Below are 22,353 nucleotides of genomic sequence, written 5' to 3' on the forward strand. Positions count from 1 at the left end.
GTCCAAAGAAAACTTAAATAGCTTGCTCTATAAGAATGGAGGGAAAGATCATTTGAAGATAGCAGAAATAAACTTGTGTGTTCATTGAAAGCAAATGTTAACTTTCATTGCCCCATTCAGTCTACCCTGATCTAGCTATGCTTCAGTATTTGAGACAATATATAACTACTATGCTGTGACAGTTGCTTCTCCTCACACATGGTGGTTCCCTGTTTGTGCCAGAAAGGTTATCTGACTTATTTGCTAAATTATGTTACCATTTTGTTCCCCTGTGCAAACCTTCTAAATTAATAGAGGCAAACAAAGTTGAAATTTGTGTTTACGTTTAGCTCAAAGAGGGTCTTCTCCAATTTTATCATTATTGTATGGTAAATACCTTGATAAATAGTTCTTCTGTTTCACATAAGTAGAATTGAAAATAATCTATAAATCAAGGAATATTTGCCCAGAACTTTATAGGGTCAGTATACACACTATTGTGCTTGACATTTAGTACCATTTCAGCCATAGCAGATGCTATAACCTTCCAACACTTTGATTTCACCCCCAAAAGCACATTCCTACATTGTCTACTGAGATGGATGGACACCAACCAACCATTTCCTAAATTGTGAACAAACGTATGGTTCCATTACTACTTAAGTAGTTCCATTCAAATTCCCCACCCCCACCCCCCATGATCACATTGTGATGGATGGGCTGCTTTTAAAAAAAAAATAAACATATTAGTTAACTGAGAAGGCTATATATAAATATTGGTAGTAAAACCACAATATCTATTACAGTAATATCTGTGATGTGGAAAAACAAAGACTGCTATGGTGTAAAGCTTGGTGATAGACAAGTCATGTACAGTTGGTCACAAAACAACTGTCTTTGTGGGTAACCACTACTGTCATCCCAGGTTTATAATGGAAAATATCCATCCTTCGCCTGCCCCTCAAGGTGAATGGCTTATATGAGGATACAGATTAAATCAGTTATAGAGGCTGGCATTTACCTCAGATCTTCTTGGGTCTCCAGACCTCTGGAGTATGATATTAGCACTTGTTCATATTAGTCCTCCTATTAGGCTAAGTGAAGTGATGTTGGGAGGCAGGTTTTGAGAGTCATTAATTGTCAGATTGTAAACTATTTATCTACTGTAGGTAGGTTGTCATTTAGGTCTTCTGTCTCAGCCACCAAAATGTCTTGGGATGGCCATGACTATTGCCATATTTTTACTTAAGAGTCATATAGCACAGTATGGATAGCTTCAAATGGCACCACATGGACACCAGAATAAAGTGAAACCTCTCCAAAAAGAAAAAAGAAAGCTGACATGTGAACATACCTCTAGAAATCCCACAATTGACATGGATTTGATTTAAACTGTAAACTTGGCATTGGCCATTTCTGCTTCATGTTAATCAGCTATGCAACAGAATAGTTAAATGTACTTTTCCCAAATATTTACGAGTGATATAATTTCCCCCCATTTTGAAAATATCCTATGTTTGTAATTGGGGCTTGGGACGCGGGTGGCGCTGTGGTCTAAACCACAGAGCCTAGGGCTTGCTGATCAGAAGGTCGGCTCTTCAAATCACTGTGACGGGGTGAGCTCCCGTTGCTCTGTCCCAGCTCCTGCCAACCTAGCAGTTCAAAAGCATGCCAAAAGTGCAAGTAGATAAATAGGTACTGCTCCAGCGGGAAGGTAAATGGTGTTTCCGTGCGCTGCTCTTGTTCGCCAGAAGTGGCTTAGTCATGCTGGCCACATGACTTGGAGGCTGTTTGCGGACAAACGCCGGCTCCCTTGGCCAGTAAAGCAAGATGAGCACCGCAACCCCAGTCGTCTGCGACTGGACTTAACAGTCAGGGGTACCTTTACCTTTACAAAATGCACCCACCCTAAGATGGTAAAAATACACACCACACTATCAAATCTGAATGGCAGATGTCCTTACATGGTTAAGTTTTCCCACAGTAAATTTGGAAATGTTCCACACTCCTGGATTTTTTATTTTTATTTTTGGTTCCTGCTTTATTTTTGACAGTACAGGATCTTCTATGTTAGTGAGAAGGGAACTATTTGGCTTATGTTTGTGCTTCTGATGATTAACTGCACAAGAAATGCAATAGTAGCTTCATTCATTATACAACGCAAGCCAGACTTCAGATTCTTAGCAAGCAAACAAGACTCTATGAAATAGTTAATGGCAGAATGTGGGCTGGTGGAGGCTTTTTTCCTCTTTGGTGTTCTATACATTACCTTCTCTACTGCAGTTTCAGAAAAGCTTTTTTAGAAAAGCAAAACTGGAAGAACACATCAGGAAACAGTTAAACCCTGCCTGCTTTCCTTGTAAATATTTGTATGCAGTATTTCTGAGCAGCTAATTTCATACATTACAAAAAGCTGCTCCTGCTTGCACAATATATACAAAACCATCTTACTTTCTGCAGTTTATGTGAATTCCTCAAGCATTAACTGGCATACTGCAGAGATTATGGTCCCTAGGAATTCTATGTGAGGCAGCTTCTGGTGTCCAACTTCAGCCCAATAATTTCAAAAGCAAGCAATGCTAAGCTTCCCAAACAGAAAAGAACGGGCTTTAACAAGGCATTTTTTTTTCTTTAAAGGATCCTGTCTCTAGCTTATCCTATTTCTATTGGGATGGTAAAAAATGAGATTCACTACCCCTTGAATAGCAAGTTAAGGTCAGGTTATTGATGTTTGTTTGCACTATCTTATTTTCTGCCCTGTATCCCTGAAATAAAAAAGATACCCCTCCATCAGTACACAGCAGGTACTTCTTGTCATAGACAGATCCAACATTTTTTCCTATGGAAATGTCTGCAGATTGGGGGAGGGGTTAGACTCCCTCAATGATAGGTGCTATAGTCTGCAAATAGTTTTCGTGTCGGCAGGGCAACTGTGACTCATGCTGTCAGACAAGTGAAAAGAAAACCGCAGTCAGCAGCTATTCAGCAGCAAATCATTAATTAATTACATTTTAATGAACCTTAAGCAGCTACTGCGGGAGCCTTCAGAAGTTTATCAAAAATGAAGAATTGCCTTGTGTAAATCTTATGTTGACGGGGAGAGGGCTTGAGGGTAAGAGCAAGTCTTGTATAATTTCCATACATTCACTAAAACTTTATAGCTTTTGCTGTTATATTAGTGTTTCATTCCAAAACCTATTAATTTCAGGTTCCAACTTTAAACACCTGTTTGAATTGTTCTTGGAAATAATGATTTCAGGATTTTTTTAAAAATTAAAAAACCTTAATGAGAACCATTATTATTTCAGTAACGGGAAAAAGTTACAGCAAGTCCTTCATTAAGTCTTAAGAGATCAGACAGGATATTTCAGTGTAGTAACTACATAGAGGAATGCTTGGCACAAATGTACTGTGAACAGCCAATTAATTTATGTTGCTAATCTGTTAAATATTTATATTTCTGTTTTGGGGGTAAAGAGTTGGGGGAGATGAGGGCAATGGCTGTAGTTATTCCATTAACTAAAAACTTTATTATTTGCAAAGCAAGGACCATGGTGTCCCAAATAGTAGGCCAGGTTTTAGCTCTAAACAGTCACTGGCAACTTTTGCGGAACATAACTCTGCCCTTCTGAGATGCCAGGAAGTGTCCCCCAAAGTGGATCCAATCTGCAACCTCTCTGAACACAACAGGTATAATCTGGTCCTGCATGCATGGATTTCTTTTTATCCTCTTCCCCCTAATGCAAGTCATGAATATGCAGTATACCAGTCTGGGGGAAAGGGGGTCCCTGTGTGCTTCCCAAACTGCCTTCCCACCCAACCAGTTAAGTTACTTAACCTTCACAAGCACTGGGAGATGGTTAGAAGATGGGAAAGAGAAACAGAGTTCTGCTGAACCAAAGGACCCACTCTGCTTTGCATATATGAGGATTGTGACCTACATTTTAGTAAATAAATGGTACCAGTGTGTTTGTTAGGGCATACTTACAATGTAGTTTACAATATTCAGTTCAGTATATGTTTAGCATTATTGATAAAACCCTTTGATTGTAGATTTTTATTGAAATTGACCTTAATTTGTAAGCTACTCTGGGAACCAGTTTTGCTATTTAAAAAAATGAGCATTTAGACTTAAAACCAGGCAGCAATTATTTTTAACTCAGAATTCTTTTATTTGAGGTATGCTTGTTCTTTTCATATTCCATGATAGTAGCATAGCCATATACAACAAATTTTACAATAGAGAAAACTTTTCATAAAAATATCTGCCTTGAACCACAACTTTTATTTTTAATTCTTCAATGATTACTACTGAAACTAGTTATTCTATATGAAAACTTAATTTCCCTGTGGTAGCAAGTATTTATGAAAAGGAATATTCAGTAGGGACAGTTAGTTACAATACTGAGCACTGGGTTTTTTTTATATTACAGTGCTAACACCCAAGAAAATGAGATGCATGGATTACAATTGAAACTGTAACAATGAGGACAAAAAAGCATTTTCAGATCTCCAGGTTAATTGTACAGCAGCTTCCTACACACATATGATCAACCATATAATGATCCCATCAAAAAAAAAAGAATCTAAGCAGAAATGTCTCATTTACATTAATAATGTTCACAAATTATATGAATTCATTTTGAAAGTGATGGATAATTTAAGCTTTCATCATCTAAAGCTTGTCATTTTTTTCAAGAGAAATGGATTGTTTCATTTTTAATGAGTGCAATAATATCACATTTAGTTTCAGCAGATGCAAAATAATGCACAACAAAAATGATTTTGAGTTTGCTGAATAAATAAGCAAAACAAGTACCAGAAGACTCCAAAGAAACTTGTACTATAAAGGCTTTTCCCTCCCTGTGAGAGGTCAAAAACTGGTCAAATCCAACACATTGTTTCAATTTAAGCAAATAAAATCAATATGGCCAGGAAAGCAAAGTGCACCAAAATTTTAATTTAGTTGGGCTTTAACAAAAAACAATTTCTGTCCCCAGACAAGTACTATTAGTTGACAAGAAATATGGCATCCCTCACCTAATACAGCAAACAAACAGAAATAATCCCCCCACCTCTTAAATCGTTACATTAGACACCCTCAAGACAATGATACTCTTTCAAGAAACTGCAGTGGAAAGGATATGATGCTACTTTTTAAATGGAACTTAAAGAACAGATTGTCAGGCATACCAAGAATTTTCAGATGCATTTCTGCATTCACATCTGTGAGAGTTGTGGATTGTCACAGTTCATTAGCTTTTGTAAAAAGATCCACAATTTGCTGACAAGCAACTAGAAAAATTCATGCATTGACTGGGGTGGCTTACCCATTTCAGTATATATATATATATATATATATATATATATATATATATATATATATACACATACATATAATCTCGAGGGAAAGAAAACAAATTGTATCCTTCCCCCTACAGTAATACAAAGCTTTTGGAGACAAAGGGGGGGGGGGAATGATGCAAAAATAAATAATAAAATGTAAAATACTTCATACAAAGTACTTCCAAATGTGCCATCCGTGTACAATTGCATCCAAAACCAAACACGTTGATAAAGCAGAACCAGCAACAAAACTATTTGATTACAGAACACACGAGCACCTTGATTCCATGGCTGCAATCCTGTGCACATTTGTGCATGTGTAAATAAATTTCAGTGGCATTTAGACATGAGAAATAGTGTGCAGGATTGAAGCCCATATTTTAAAGTCCTTTGGGAAGTGCCTCTTTTTCCGTTTTTGGTTTATGTTTAAACCTTGTAGACTCTTACAAATGCAGTTTGTTTCTTTTCAGTACTGTACACAGGGAATAGGAAACTTACAGACTTACAGTGTGACACATTTTTACATTACTGAAGATAAAAATAATCCTTAAATACTATCATTTGTTTCCAGTTTAAGAGCCAAGTTGTATTGTTGTCAGTTAACACGATACAGTAATAGAGTGTAGACAGATTGCAAATGCAAATAATGCTTAAGAAAATTGACAATTATTTCCCCTCCCCCAAATCAGGTCCATCAGAATAAAGCTGCATTTTCCTATAGCATGCCAAAAAGTGGGACTTTGATAAAGATCTGCACAGTGCATAATTTCCTTTAAGTTCCTTTAAGCAATCTTGTGTTACAAGAGTACAATTAAAAGTCCATCAGTATCCCAAGTCCTCATGCATTATCTACCCTGCCACACTTTGCTAATGTTTCTTATCATTTCAGTTGTTAATACTGTTCAGTGTAGAGACAGTCTTTCTGAGGTAGACTGTTCAAGTTCAAGGACGAGTCTTTCTTACGAAATGCATGACATTCAAAAAAAGACAACAAATAAATACTACATGTACAATATGTAGCAATGAGGTAGAAATGGTTTTAAAGAACAATGTCTGAATGCACACCCAATGCGACGGTGGGGAAAATATATATATATATATATAGATTTATAATATACATAAAAGGAAGCAGAAAAAACCCTCTAGTGACTGCATATAAACCACAACAGAAGGAAAAAAGAAAAGAACATATACGTGAAGTTTAGGTGTGAAAATAAACTTTTGCCTCTTTGTGTATCATAAGACAACAAGGAGGAATGACTGCATTCCCAACCTTGGTGTACAACAGAACCATTTTATAAATATTTAACATTCTATAGGACTGATTCATATATTCTCACACAACTCTGTAGCAAGGCTGACCCACACTGCCGACATTCTACATATCACTGAGACAGGGAGGTGAAATTTTCCTGCTTTCAGTCTAATTGTCTTTGACAATTGCAGTGCCTAGTGCTACACTTCTTGTGTTGTATTTAAAAACAGGGGAAAGAATAGAGACTTGTTCATTAAAGATGCAGTATCCCTGGTTCACAAAAATGTATCTGGCAGGTTCAAAATCGAATGTCAACCAAAGGTCTTTGCAGAGTAGGAGATTCAGTTCATGTATTGACTAGTCCCCAGTACAGCTGCTTCTTTTGAGTGTAGGAATATTTCTGGCTCTGTGTTTACTAATGTGCTTCATATACATATAAATCTGCAAATGATTAAGGAACAGAAAGCTTTTTATCTTTCAAAGGAAAGTGAAAGCAAAAATATCTCAGGTTATGTATATATGTACAGATAACTATTGTATAAACACATGCACACATACAAGATGAAATGAAGTTAGTGCTGTAAGGGGAAGGCATGTTGATCTTCAGTTCTGGAGCATACGCTTACCAGGAGTTTTGTCTACGTAAATCCCACTGAAATGCCTGGGAGGTGCAGAAGTGGGCAATACACATGCACGTCAATGGATCTTACGTAGGAGATTTTCCTAGTAGGCTAGTGAAGAAAGCTAACATATACAGCATGTACCTTAGAGATTAGGATAAGATAGGCATTTCTCAAATCAGAAGTAATTCAAACTGATGAGCTTGGGCTGCAATAAATGGTATGAACAAAATTTAAAGTCAACTTCAATGTTTTATTTTTGAGATCTCGCTTTAGAAAGGAAATATTTCAATTTCATAGAATGAGGTCTGCATTGATTTGAATGAAACATAAGCTGGTCCTTATAACAGTCTATTCAAAGTTACACACATTTTCAGGCAGCAGAAACCTTTGTTTGCAGCTTTTGACATGTAAACACATTACCATCTACCAACATCTGTTGGAATTAATTGGGGTTTTTACACTAGATTATCTCCTTTCGAAAATTGCCTAGCAAAGTATTACGCCAGCCCATATAAAATGACCTTGTACTATTTTACAGAGCATAGCCCCTGGACAGATGAGCTAGCTTTCCCAGATGGTGCTTTGCCTATGTGTTTTACTGGGAGGTTTTATTTTCTCCTTGATGGGTTTGAAATGCACAAGAAAAACCATTTTACCCATCTATCTGCATTTGAATAGAATACAAATTGACTAATAGAGAAATATTTTGTGCAAAAGTAAATAGCCTTAAACTGCTTTCACATTCCATTGATCAGCTCAGTCAGCAAACTTTTCACTACTATCTTTAATGGTCTAAATATTTTGGGGAAAGAAGCATGCCAGAAATGTAGAGTATTTCTGTATAAACTCATATAAAGGTCATGATGCTGCATTTTGAATTGGCCTTGATAATTTGGCTGGCAGAAAATTGTCACTGCTTTTTCTGTTCTTGGAATTGTTATTGTAGTTGAAGAAGCCTCATCTTATGCAAATAAATGGTGGTCTCTATTATTATCTCATCCCACACATTTTGATAGGCTACTACAGCCAGCATGCAATAGTCATCTACCCCAAAGTATTCAAAGAACATTCCAACAAGCTATCAGGCAGGGCCTTGTTGTCTTTAACTAATTAACAGTTGTACAGAAGGAAGAGTTTGGCAGGTGCAGTTTCAATTATCATGTAGATATAATGGTGGGAGAAGCTGAAACTATTAATATTCTCCCTTCTATTAAAGGCACATGAGATCTGCCCAATATGGAATCTGACAATTCTTGCACAAAGTATTTGTTTGTTTGTTTGTTTTTGATACAGAACCCATAGCTCTGACCAATGGAAAAAGATAGCAGATACCTTCCTACAGAAGCCATTTTTAAATCTGCAGAACACTTTCATATGTTGGTCATATTGATTCCCTCACAAAAGCTAGTCTTCTCTTTCATGGATCATCCAACACCTTAGAAGCTTAAGTCCTAGGATCCATTTCTTTTGTAATGAGACATATAGGGTACAGAAGGAAATGTAGCAGCATAAGAAAAGAATGGCCCTATTCACATAGGATGCATGAAAGCAGTTGCTTCCAACTAGCATAGGGATAGTTCGTTAAAAATGAGCAAATGGGGTCTGAGCACACCAGACAAAGGCTGTGCAATTCCATTTATCAGGGAACTTCCATTGGCAGGAGCTGATAGAATATTATAGCTTGCTTCCAGTTGGTAGGAAGATAGGGTAAACAAAAGTATTCTCCTCATGTTATGTAAAGCATTATACCCACTAGCTGCAGATAGCTACCAGTTGGGATGAAAACCTAATCCACTGGTACTTGCGCCAATGGATTCAAGTGGTGTGTGTGTGTGCATGCGCGCGCACACACACTTTTAATTCTTTCAGCTTCATCATCTTGCTTTTTATATTTAAAGCTAATTGAAATAATAATTACCGTTCCCAACATATATGATGTAAAATGGGAGCCAAAATGTGACCTAAAAATTCTATTGAAGTAGTTTTGGTTAATTTTATTTAGTGGGCTATGGGCATAGAAAACTTTATATTGTATGTGGTCATGTATATATGAAATTATGTTTACTTAAGTTTAGTTAATAATATTGATTTAGTAGAAAGCATAGAATTTCTGGAGTGAGCATGAGTTAGTTCTTCAAAACATGCTTGAATCTTTCAAATGAGCACAGCTTAATAGCAAACACAAAATGCAATGTGTAAAAGATAAAAAAACAGATTAGCAATCTGCATCAGCAAACCTGTCTGCAAGATCAATGTGAATCATTGGGAAACAGGATACTTGGGCTTCACAAACAGAAAGGAAGATATAATAGAAGAAATGTAAGAGTAGCCTATTGAAAGGCAAAAAGGAAGGCATTCACTACTTGAAAATGCAAAGCATCTTACTTTACTATATCAGTGAAAGGCACTGTTGTTTTTTTTAATGCACCTTCTGCCTTAAGAACAACAACACTAGATTTAGATTGAATAAAAGAATTGCTAGAATGTACATTTTGGTTTATTTGCTCTGTTCTTAGCCATGGTTATTAAAAGAAATTTTAAGAAATTAAAAGGAAATCAATAATCAGAAATAAAATGAAATCTACCTACCCACTATTAACTTTCTCATCCCTAATGTTTCAACTGACTAAATGTCAAGTATGATAACTGGAAAGTAGCTTTAAAGACACAAAATAACCAGGTAACTGCTTGGTCTTTTTCTCCTTAGGGCTTTTCAGTGCATTTATTTCATGTAATTGAAGGTACATTACTTAAAAGAAACATAAAATGCCAGTGCTTTGCAAGTGTTTTGCTACTCTCTTTAAAGTAAACAGAAAATCACTTCAAAAAAAGTGGGGGAGACTGTTCTGCTCATGTGTCTGTAAAGGCTCGGATTGCTACAGTGCTCAGAGACATTACCAGCATCAGTCAGCTGTCATGAACAGAATTGCTCATAAAAGCATTAAAGAATAATAAAAAAGACAATGTGGAGTGGAAGCACAAAAAGAACAAAAAGCCACACATGCTAGCTAGTCTGCCTTTCCAGAAGGAAGACTCGGCAACATTTGCCCTCTCTGGACAAGGAGGAAAGAGGCAAAAGATATAGATGAGCTTCACTCCAGAACTGAATCTTCCTCCATCCCCTCCTTTCCCTTCCCTTCTCTTAGATTGAAATACTAAGCACACTTCCCTGGGAGTTAAATCTCCCTGAACTCAGGGAAACTTACTTCTGAGTAAAATGTTCATAGGGTTCCATTAAAGTCATTAAGGAGGTTAGCATCCTAGATGTAATCCAGCTTGTCTTCATCTTTACTTCGCTTTCCAAAGAGGAATATAATAAAAACTGAGGTAGAAATAAAATGGTGGGCACATTTACATTAAAAAAGAGAGACACAAAAACAGAAGAGACAATGTACACACAACCCTCCCCCAGCAAAAAAAGCAACAAAATTTCCTTTGTGTTTTGGAAATGGAAGATGAGGAAGAAAGTTGTGATTGGAGGACTTAAATTTTTCTTGCTTTTTTGTTTGGTTACTATCCACTGCATTGCTGCAAACAGCTTTGCAACCCACAACCTTTCTTAGTGACCTAGAATGATTTTGTTCTATTGACGCAGTGAAATAATCAAGACACCATGATATAAAAGCCATTGTAGTCTAAGGTAATTTGCCTCTCAGAGTCCTAACTAGATGTTGCCTTTGACTGTCTCAGATGATTACTTAATTCGACAGGGTGGCTTTCTTGCCGTTTGTGGGCTGTCTACCAATGTGTCACAAAATTGTCAAGGACTTAAGGACTTCTACACACTACAGCCATGAAAATTGTCTTGTTCCAATTTGATCCCCAATATTTAGGGGGCGGGGACACCATTTCCTAAACACTGGGATACCCTCTCTGGTTCAATTTTGAAATGCTGAAAGACTCATTTATAACATATTTCAGCTTGCTCCTGGATACATTCAAAATATTTCTCCTTGCCATTTTTTTCCAACTGTTGAGGTAAACATACATACATATTTAATATAAAGTAACATTGAAGCCTATCCTATTAACTCTCAGCAGTACATAGTGCTTTCAACACATTCCTTTGAGGTACTGTACAAATCACAATCACTTTCCTGAGTTTTTTTTCTTTTTTCTTTTTCTTTTTTTTTGCAGACAGAACATTAAAGGAAATGAACTGCAGAAATTAAGGTCCAGATTACCATTACCCTGTTTTACCTGTTCTTACGTTTAGTACTGCAGAACAGACAGGATTGAGGAATACTGTTGCTCTTAGTTTAGCCAAAAAAATAAGAAAACAAAATAAAAATCTAGTTCTCTGTCGCAACGCAACCATTCATTTCTTTAGTCCCATAACATTTTGAAGTTAAAGCTCTTTATATTAGCACATGCCACCAATGTAATTGTGAGGCCAACAAAAAAGAAAAGAAAATGAAAAGAAGGGGGGGGGGAGAGAAAGCACCACTTCAGGCACTTGACAGCAACTAAATCTTGAGAACAGCAGAATGGAATCAACACACAGGGTTCATGTCCTTCTAAAAATCAAGCCACTTGGCTCCTTGCTCCACGCGAGAGTGTGTTGTCTAGCCTGAAGAGAATGGAGCATCAACAGATGCTTTCTGTCATCTGTGGCTTTTCAGATCAACAGCTCTTGTTTGATGCAATATTCCTTCAAGCCTACACCTGGCTCTTTTGATGCAAGGTGATCATTGTTCCCCCCCTCCCCTGCCCAGTACTCTTTCACAATTTTAACTCTACTGAAGAGGGGTTCCATGCCCTATGTAACAGGTTTGTGTGTGTGTATATGTATGTATGTGTGTGTGCACGCACCAACATTCATTACATATATATTTTTTAAAAAAAGACTTGTCACTGACTACAACCAAACATTTTGTTCCATTCAACATATGTATCAAGCTCTTTTTGAGATATGCTAGGCTGTATCTTGCAGAAAGCATTTTCAAAGTCTTGATATGTAATGGGCCTCAACTGGCTGGGCATAATGGCTGAAAGGTCTGTGGCTGGCATGGCATGGAGTGGGCCTACTACCGCTTCCTGACACAAATGAGCAACATCTAGTCCAGAAAAGCCTTCCGTGCGCTGGACAAGCAGTGCAACCTCCTTGTCATTGAGACAGTAATTGTGCTGTGAGAGCAGTTGTACTATTATCTGGTGCCTTGCTGTGCTGTCAGGAAGTGGGATTAAAAGTCGTTTCATGAAGTACCTTCGAAGAGATTCATCTATTTCTTCCGGTTTACTGGTGGCACAAATTACTACTATTTGGTCCTCAGCAGAAGTTAGCACAGTGTCCAGCTGCATAAGGAACTCAGTTCTCATTCGACATACTGGATTGTGTTCTTCATTCACTTGGGATGAAAGTAGCACATCAATGTCACTAACAAAAATCACTGAGGGCTGGCGACACCTTGCCACAAGGAAGGAGGCATGAACAATTTTTTCTCCTTCCCCTATCCACTTTGTGACAAGACCGGAGCCAGTGATTTTGAAAAACGTGGCTCCCAGCTGGCTAGCTATACATCTGCCCATTAATGTTTTGCCTGTTCCCCGAGGTCCAAACAAAAGGATGCTCCGAGGTAGAGCACTCAGCCCATTGAATGCATCTGACCTCAATACTGGCCATAAAACCTCCTCTTTAATGACAGCCTTTACCAAATCTAGGCCAGCAATGTCATTCCAGTCCACAGGAGGTCCTTGGTTGATAATCTCATTGGTTACAAGGTCAATGAGGTGTGCGTCAGTATTTTTCAGTTGCTCGTCAACAGAGTGGTTGGATGAGGTAGCTGCACGAAGTCCTGGGCCTTGCATTGGGTGAGGAAGGAGTTGTCTATGCTCATCACTGTGTTCATTCATTACTGGAGAGCTGTACTTCCCAAATGGTTCACTTGCTCTCGACCCAAGTGAATTTTTAGCAGTGCTGTAGGAAGGGGGTGTCAGAGCCCTACTGGACTGGCTGAATTTCCTTTGCTGTTCAGAAGCCATTATCTGTTTTGTTGGCTTAAATGCTAAGGATGGTGGTTCAGCACTTCTGTCAAAGCCATTCCCTCTGTTGGCATTTGAAATGCTGTTGTCGGGCATCCTGTACATAGGACTTTGTGTAGATCTCTGTTGGCCATAGCTGTAATTTCCATAACTGGAGTCCATTTCTCCTTGTCCTGCCATATAGAAAGCTTTTCTTTTCAGAGAACTTGCTGAACTGTTTGTCAGGGCAGAGGGTGCAATGGGTGTTAAACCATGACTCTGGTAGCTGTAACCAGGTACTGTAGTAGGGGGAAGAGGAGTTGGAGCAGGGATTCCTGAAGGCAGATATGCTGAAGGAGGAGGAGCACCACCAGGGCTATATCCAGGCCCAACAGCACTTTGAGGGGGATAACTTGCAGGTGGATAGCTATAACTGGAAAGATTAGATGTTCCATTGTAGCCTGGTACTAGGGCTGGAGGGGGTGGTGGAGGTGGGGGTGGTTGTAAAAGCCCAGAGCTATGCAGAGGGGATGGATGAGGTGAAGGAAGTGCAGGTGTTGGTTGGCCACTATAACTTGTATGCAAGTAAGATCCGTTGTATCCTGTGGCATATTCCTGAGATGGGAGCCCTGAATGCAGACTGGGTACTGTATGACTTCCACATGTACTACTAGAATAACTAGATTCTGTCAGGTTACTAGCCACCCCAGGTGAACTCCCTATACTGGCAGAGACGTCTGCTGGAGGGAGGGCAGTACTTACTCCAGCTTTGCTGGCAGTGATAACATCTGGGACACAGTTCATGGGATAAACACTCTCAGAGTTCAAAGAAGGCTGCCAGGGTTCACTTTCACTCTTGCGGCCATTCACCAGTCCTGATGGAGGCTCTGAGTAGTTACTTAGGATAGGCCGTTCAGCTGGCCCTTCCAAAATACCAGAGTACTTTTCTGCATATTTTTTCAGCAGATTTGAGGCAGTTAGAGCAGAGATGTCATCATTAGCCCAAGCATACTGGTAGGTGCGTTGCAGGTGTCCACGGTAAGCTTCTACCTTGTGGGCAGGAGACCGGGTTGTTGAAGTGATGTCAAAGTGCTGCTCTGGCCACTGGGCATGCTCTGGCGTCCACTGCATCTTCAAGCCTGAGGATTGGGGTGGGGAGAACAAAAAACAAAACAAAACAAAAAAACAGCCAAAATTAACAAGCGGATAATACTTTTGCAAAGGCATCTAAAATACATCCACTTGATTTCTTCATTTATTGATATAATGATTGCTGTGCTTAAAGTCAGCAGATTATTTATACATCCAATCTGCCTATAAAAAAAGATCACCAGTGTCACATTTTCTAGAAAAATATATACATGCCCCTCTCTAAAATACTCTACTTGCAGTGCAATCCGCACCATGTCTACTTGGAAGTAACTCATACTGAATTCAGTATGGGATAGTTTCACATAACTGGGATTAGAATTGCAGTCTGATTAGTTGGGTTGTGTGTGGGGGGGTGTGATTTAACCCAGCTGGATGTTTTTAAAGTGTAATTTGGTACATTTTTAGTATTCTGAGCATGAATTCAGTGTTAAGTAACATGTTTCATATCACAAACACTTTATTTTTCCTCATCAGTTTCAGTTTTAAATTTTAACATTTTTAAAAACACACATGGAGCGAGAGAAAGAGAAGAGAGAGAGACACGACACAGCTGACAGATCACATCTAGGATACCTTTCTTATTTGGTACTGAATACCTAGTTAGCACAGTATAATGCACCCTGCGCAGAACAATATGACACAGACATAGCAGGTCATTCCATAATCCAACTCTCATCTAAAGTGGTCCACGACAGTTTCAAATCTGCTTCGTGGAGTGCAGCAAAGCAATCTCCCAGGCAGCGCTCCGTTGCTTTCATCACACAAAGCCTACAACTCGGTATGAATTACAACTGGCTGCTCTCTGCCTCACAGTTCTGTTGTTGAGGCACTGGGAGGAAGGGTGGGGGGAGAAGAAAAGAGCAAAGCCCAAGCATCACTTGTCTGTCTGCCTTTTTCACTTGCTCTCCTTTTCCCTCCCTCCCTGTTCCAAACTCTCCCTTCCCCTCCCTGCCTCTAGGGTACATAGCGGGTGGGGTGAACCGAGAAAAGGAAGAATTAAGTGTAGTCTTCTTGCTAAAAGTTCAGCAAAAAAAGAAGTAGTGCTGGCTGTAAACAATCAGAGAATACTTAAGTAACCCAGTGTGACCGATACATTAGCACAATTAACCATGCCAGGCAGGGAGAGAGAGAAGAGAGATATTTCTTTAGTTGCAATTTGGTAAGCCATTCCAAATGGCAAATAGACTTCACCAGCATTAAAAAAAAACACTTCTTCAACTCTTACCTGTTTATCGTAGGCAGCATGAAGGCAAGCCTCAGCAATATCTTGCTCATTTTACAAAAGGTGATTTTTATTTATTTTTTCCACCAACCTGTCTTGTACCCTTTGGCACAGATTCTCTGATAAGAAGGCTTAGAGTAAATGAAGCATTTGTGGCACAGGTTCTCTTATGAATTCTGCAGTCTATTTTTGACAGCCTGTACCCTCCTCATCTTGCTTTTCTTCTTCCCAAGCCCCTTTAGCCCTCCTTTGCCTGACTCCAGAATCTTGACATGACCAGTTTAGCCCTGCTGAGCTAGACCTAACACAGCATACAGTTTGGTAACAGAATGGCATGTTTATTCTCTTCTGATTCCTTCTTCCTTGTTTGCACATCCGCTGCACCAGACACAGGAAGTTAATTAGCAGCATGATGCTGTGCTAATTGTGTTAATTTACAAGGTTTTAGTCAAAGAGAATCATGCCAGGGCTGGCACTGCTGTCAGGCTTCCAGCTTAATGATTAAGAAATACTGAAAACAAGGTGGGAAGAATTGCAGTAATTACACAATAAATTAATAGAGCAACAGGATTAATTTGTAAATATATTTTATTGCAGTTGTGCTCATTTGTATTGGGATTATTTAGGACAGAGTTTGTTAAAATTCACACAGGTTTTTTGGGTTTTTTTTTTTTTGGCTAACCCATGCTGTAATTTGATCTAAGAATTTCAAAAGAGCACTTGAGGTTTACCAGTTAGTACGGTATCTAAAATCATACTTTGCATAAGAATGTGTAAGATGTGCTCTACTTTAGTTTTCTCTTGACAAAGATGTTGCTAACTGCTATACTTTCAACCCACATTTTCAAAACCAAATTTTAATTCATGACAGTTGGGTGTTCACTCCTTCATTTTAAGAAAAATCAGTAAACTTATAGTAAATGTGAGGATTTAATTTCACCAAGGAAAACAGGTAAATAAATATGACAGCCATACAAAACACTTTAACTTAAATAAAATAAAATAGCCCCCCCCCTTTTAAAAATGTTTTATATTTTTGATTTTGAGAGACTACTAAAACAGAGAAGGCTTCTTATTTCTTATGCATAAGCTAAAATATTTGAACAGATTAATGCTTCAGTTGTTATGTATGGGGGAATTTTTTTAAAAAGAACTTTAGAATTTATTCATCTGCAACCTGCCAAGCAAATGATACAAATGGTATGTAATCATGGGTATAATTTACATCTGCAAAGCTTAATTGGTAAAACATTAATTCTGGAGTTAACAAAACATGCTTTAACACAATGGCTGCAGTCTTCCATGCATTTGTGCACTTGCCCCATTGAGGGAAGATAATCTGAATCCATATAATAATATATGGCATTTATGTAGAGTTTTAGAGCGTCCAAATTGCTTCACGTGCATTAATTTCTTGCAGTTTTCATTACTGAGCTATGTTGTAGTAATAACAATAGCAACAACAACAACAACAACTGTAATAACTATATTATTATTCCCATTCTGGGGCTGAGATAGTGGCTTGCCTAATGAGTTCATGGCAGAGGTAAAATTTGAATCAGAGACTACCTGATGCAAACAGTATGCTGCACCAGATGCAGTGTGAGCATAAAATGCTATAAAGCAATTGTATTGAAGCCACTTCCTCAAATGGATCAGTGCCCGCTATATTCTTGTACCACTCTCAATGCATTGCTTATAGATGGTATCAGTGTTATGAACCTGAAACTTTTGAGAGTTTTGTGCACTTCTTAGGCAGCATAGGAGCAGCAATACAGAACTCCACCACCCCTCAAAACACATGCCAGATTGTACTGTCAAATATACAATGGTACCTCCGGTTACGAACTCAATTTGTTCTGAAGGTCCGTTCTTAAGCCGAAACCGTTCTTACCGTGAGGTGTGCTTTCGCTAATGGGGCCACCCGCAGCTGCCACCACGCAACTTCCACTCGCATCCCAGGGCAAAGTTCGCAACAAGGGGCATCTACTTCTGGGTTAGCGGAGCTCGTTACCCAAAGCATTCGTAAGGAGGACAGTGTGTAACCCAAGGTTCCACTGTACTGCCTTCTGGTGCAATATGAATTAGAACTTCTGTGCATTTGCACAGATGTATAGGCATAATCTGCATCTTATAGTAGTCAATGGTAAAAAAATCTCATTGATGTTAACGGAGCTACCCAATATTGTTTATCACACAGTAACTGAGGGGTGGGGTGGGGGAACAGGGGAATGCAAAAGTTATTGTTTATTGTGGAAACACTCTAACAAAGTGAGCATGCAAGCCTGTATTATGTTAAAATGTTTAGTATGACATACTGTATCAACTTTTAAAAAACTGATCTTGAAAAGCAATTAAGTTTTTTCTGTGTTTTCATTCCTCTGGTATAAATAACCACATGCATCAAAACTATTTATTTGGCATAATTACTAGTTAGCCCATTGGTTTCAGATTACTATCCTAGTTGTGAATCTGCTCACTGCACAATAATTGAAAGTTTATTTATTGGTGCATATTGAGTACCAGTACATTTAACATAGGCTGTAAAAGCAGCATTTCAGAATTACAATATGAATTTAAGGAAATAGAACTATCCTCATAACCTAAACGTAAGCATTTGTTCTACTGCATTACAATTATTAGTGTGATTTGTAAATTAAGAGTTAACTATAAAGCTAATGCGGGTGGCACTGTGGGTTAAACCACAGAGCCTAGGGCTTGCCAATCAGAAGGTTAGCGGTTCGAATCCCCGCAACAGGGTGAGCTCCCATAGCTCGGTCCCTGCTCCTGCCAACCTAGCAGTTCGAAAGCACGGCAAAGTGCAAGTAGATAAATAGGTACCGCTCTGGCGGGAAAGTAAACGGCGTTTCCGTGCGCTGCTCTGGTTCGCCAGAAGCGGCTTAGTCATGCTGGCCACATGACCCGGAAGCTGTACGCCGGCTCCCTTGGCCAATAAAGCGGGATGAGCACCGCAACCCCAGTCGTCCATGACTGGACCTAATGGTCAGGGGTCCCTTTACCTTTACCTTATGAAGCTAATATCCATAACAATACAGAGTGCACTATGGCTGCCTTATCAGATTCAAAAATAAGAAATATTGCTGGCTGTGGTGTTTGTTTTGTTGAACTCTATGGAGTTGTACTGGTCAGATATTTTGGCAAGCAGCAATATTCTTTAAAAGTAAGAGACATCTGGCAATCCTTTTATAAGCATGGCAATTGTGTTTTGGATAGAAAATGCAAGCTAAGCAAACCATACTAAGGAAAAATACTAAGAAAGAAAATTAAGGACGTGTTATTATAAAGAGCAACGATATGCAGTTGTCCAAATCTGGACACAGAAAACATTCAACAACAGCTTTTCAGATATTGTATTTTAAAAAGATTCTAGGGATGTGTGTGTGCAGACAACACTGTTGCAAATTCGTTTTTGACAGTTGCATACAGTATTTTGTAGTGTCCTGAACTGTTGTATGGATTATGCTTAGACCAATCAGGTTTTTAAAAAACATTTTACTCCCTTTTATTTTATTTTATTTTGGGGGGGGGGGGGCTATTTCAAAGTACTTCATGCTTTTCAAACATCATATAGCATGTGCAAGCAACTTCATAATTCTCTCTCTCCCTCCATCACTGTGTCAAAATTAACTGAAAGTAAGCGGGGGAGGGGAATCACAGTTAAAGGCTGTCAAGGCTTAACACATCCCTACAGGACTTGTTTCAGAATCACAGCACATATGGGACCTAATCCTGCAAATGCAAACTGTCAGTTTTTCAGCTCCAAAATGACTGAACCTGTCCAGAATTTGATGTGAATCTAGAGAAAAAAGCACCTTGGTGATCAGTCCGTTCAGCATGAGGTGTAACAAGATAATATTTATTTTGTTGTTTTAAACTAATATAATACAACACACTACTACAAAAATCTGTGTTATTTCTTAGTGTTTCTATTAAATTTACATGATTCACGTGATTAGATTTGATAAGAACAGTTAGCATCACTTAAAATATAGTACAATAGCCAAACAGTTTGTGGTAGTGAAAGAAAAATGCAGATATCAATCGTGTTTAAATGTAGAATGAAGGAGAGAAGGAAAATGGGAGGAGAAAATCAACCTAAAGGTGGGAAAATCTTCAACTTCATTTCATGCTGAGGGTGTTCAAACTTGTTTTGAACTGTACAAAGTATCTTGACTAGCTTTTCTGAATATGCCTTCAGAGCAAATCAAGGCAAAATAAAACAATTGCCTCTTTTCTGTGTTCTATACCCTCAGCATTGTATTGTTAAAGGACTCTTCCCACCTGTACATTCCATTCCTTTTAACCATGTATACAAGTGTTGCATTGAAAGAGCTGGCCTATTAAATTAAATGCAAACTAGTAAAGCTGTAAATAAGATACACATCCATTATCCATTAGGAGACATGCTTTGTTCATGAACATACCTCACCAAAGCTTTGATGCCATCTCCAAGACCTAGAGTTACCTGACCTCTGAATCTCTGGACACAACACAAGCAAGTACTAATTTCTGACAATGTGCTTCAGGTTAAATATCCACTAAAAAGTAGTTACTGGAAATAGTCACTTCTCATGTGCACTCTTGCATGTGATGTGGGACATGAAACATATTGGGTGGAATTCAATGCAGTGCTAGGGCAACGTTTCCATCAATGCAAGCATTTCTGCTTGTCCAATGGAACAATCTCCCCTACTTTCCATCTGTGCGCTGTTCGGGGCATTCTTCCAAAACTCTAGAGCGGATTTGGGGGAGGAAAGGAGAAAAGCCCCACTGTACTACTGAGGATTCTTTCACTCGCTTCCGCTAGTGGAATGGGTTAATTACATCTGGACCATCAAACTCCTAGACTTCAATATAATGAGGAAATGTGTAGAGCCATTGTTAGATGCAGATGCATATCTAACTGCACATCAACACTTCTGTGTGGATTCAAGCCTATTTAGAAACTAGCAGATATTGCTCAGTTTTAGACCCATGTTTAACAAAATGGCACACTATGATGTAGCATTCATTTTGTTCTACTAGACAGTTGTACTCTTTCTGTTCTTCAAGTATTAGGAACTATTGAAAAGACTGTACATCTAGAATACGTATTGTAATAATTACTGTGAAGTGATTGAATGCAGACATCTGATTCTATATCAAAGGCGAACATCCATCAACTCAAATGAGGTCCCAGCGCTCAAAGATGTCAAGTACTCTTAAGTGTTAGGCTTCATTGAGTTGAAGATGCTCAAAACCTTTAAAGAATCAGGTCCTTAATAGAGACAATTCTGGTTCATAATCCTGTGCTACCAGAAGACAGGGACCAAGTCTTGCATGTGATATTTCTCTCTACATGGTATATATACACCAAAGAGCAAATAAAAAGTATATACTTTCCCCAAGGATTTGGCAGTTGAATGATTACCAGCAAGAGTGCACTCACACTTGCAATTTGAAACAACTATAGTTTCCCCCCCCCCACTGATTTCTAGTATAGCATAGTCGACAAGGGAATGAGTGATGGACTAGAAAGTCCCCTGGTTCTTATTTTAAATCAGTCATGAACTTAGTTGCCTTATGTCAATTTGTAACAGGTGGATAACAATACAAGTTTGTTGAAAGGTTTACAGGGCTAATGCAAGTGAAGCATTTTGAGCAATTTGGAAAAAAAATACTGTATAAATATGTAATCAGTACTAATACTGTTGTTGTTAATACTGTGATGGGTAATGTTTACAAAGCCATGTCCGCTGTAAAATTTCCTTTGCCCATACAAGAGAAAATATAGTCATTATGTTCTGTAAGTAGCCATGGCTGCCTTTGAAAATAATACTCTATGAAGCTATTTGTCCTACCAAAGGGAGACCCATTGCTGCTGGCTCTTCCAGCACTTATATAAATGCTAAAATTCTGTATGTCACATGGAAAGCTTATAAGAGGTGATGGGGAAATCCAGCAGTAATTTTAGTATTAAACTGCTAGTCTTTGATTGTTTGTTCCAAGAAGGCATAATAGGCCACCTTGCTGAAGCTAAGCTGGTTTGGGCCTAGTCAGTGGCTGGATGGGTAACTACATGTCTCCAGCTGTGCATTCTGTGATGGAGGAAAGGAAGAATCTAAATGTATAATAATAATAATAATAATAATAATAATAATGAAACTAAGTCAAAATAGTGTCAAAATGCTGTGGTGACAGCAGTTGATGAAGGATTAGCTCTGCTGTGGCATCTGCCCACTCCTCCCACTTTCAGTAAATTACAGCAATGCTTGTTTTTGGAAAGCCAGGTGAACAATGGCCCATCTGTGCCACCCTGTCAACCGCTACTGCACTGTAGATTTTTTAAATTGAAAATTGAAATAAACACATCCCTCCTGGGAAGGTTAACTATTCTGGAATTTGCAACAGTGAGTTTCCATCAAAGGTGACAACATGGAACCGCAGTGGCTTTAAAATGGGCATGTTGCAGGCTTTATCCACTTCAACTTAGAAGGCCCTGTTTGCTAAATACAGACATATGTTTACTACAAATAAATCTCTCCAATCTGAAAGGCACTTACTTGCATGAAAGTTTTTAGAATTGCAGACTTCACATATTGTTCCTTCCTGTTCTAACATATTTTTGCTATTTTAATATGAAATGCACACCTTATTAACATTAACTATAATGCTGTTCCCTATTTTGTGTGGTAAAGGGACAGCTTAGAACACTATACAATGCAGACTCTCCAAGTGTCCCTATTTTCCAGGGACACCTGTGATTTAGAGAACCCATCCCAGTTTCTGATTTGATCCTGGAATGTCCCAATTTT

General features: G+C 38.5%; 1 protein-coding gene and 1 long non-coding RNA gene across 3 annotated transcripts in view; one reads left to right on the top strand and one right to left on the bottom strand.

Moving 5' to 3' along the window:
• Window positions 1–22,353, top strand: part of LOC117056091 — a 429,770-nt gene that overhangs the window by 16,279 nt on the left and 391,138 nt on the right. The window lies entirely within an intron of this gene.
• FIGN (fidgetin, microtubule severing factor) overlaps window positions 9,087–22,353 on the bottom strand; it is a 123,906-nt gene continuing 110,639 nt past the window's right edge. The window contains exon 3 of one of the 2 annotated variants that reach the window (XM_033166157.1): window positions 9,087–14,304. In XM_033166157.1, the coding sequence (XP_033022048.1) occupies window positions 12,055–14,304 (2,250 nt within the window). In that variant the 3' untranslated portion in view covers window positions 9,087–12,054. The remainder of the gene's footprint in view (window positions 14,305–22,353) is intronic. The other variant, XM_033166148.1, reaches the window with a different exon arrangement.

This window comes from Lacerta agilis, chromosome 1 (genome assembly GCF_009819535.1).
Source record: "Lacerta agilis isolate rLacAgi1 chromosome 1, rLacAgi1.pri, whole genome shotgun sequence".
In the NCBI taxonomy this organism is placed as follows: domain Eukaryota; kingdom Metazoa; phylum Chordata; class Lepidosauria; order Squamata; family Lacertidae; genus Lacerta; species Lacerta agilis.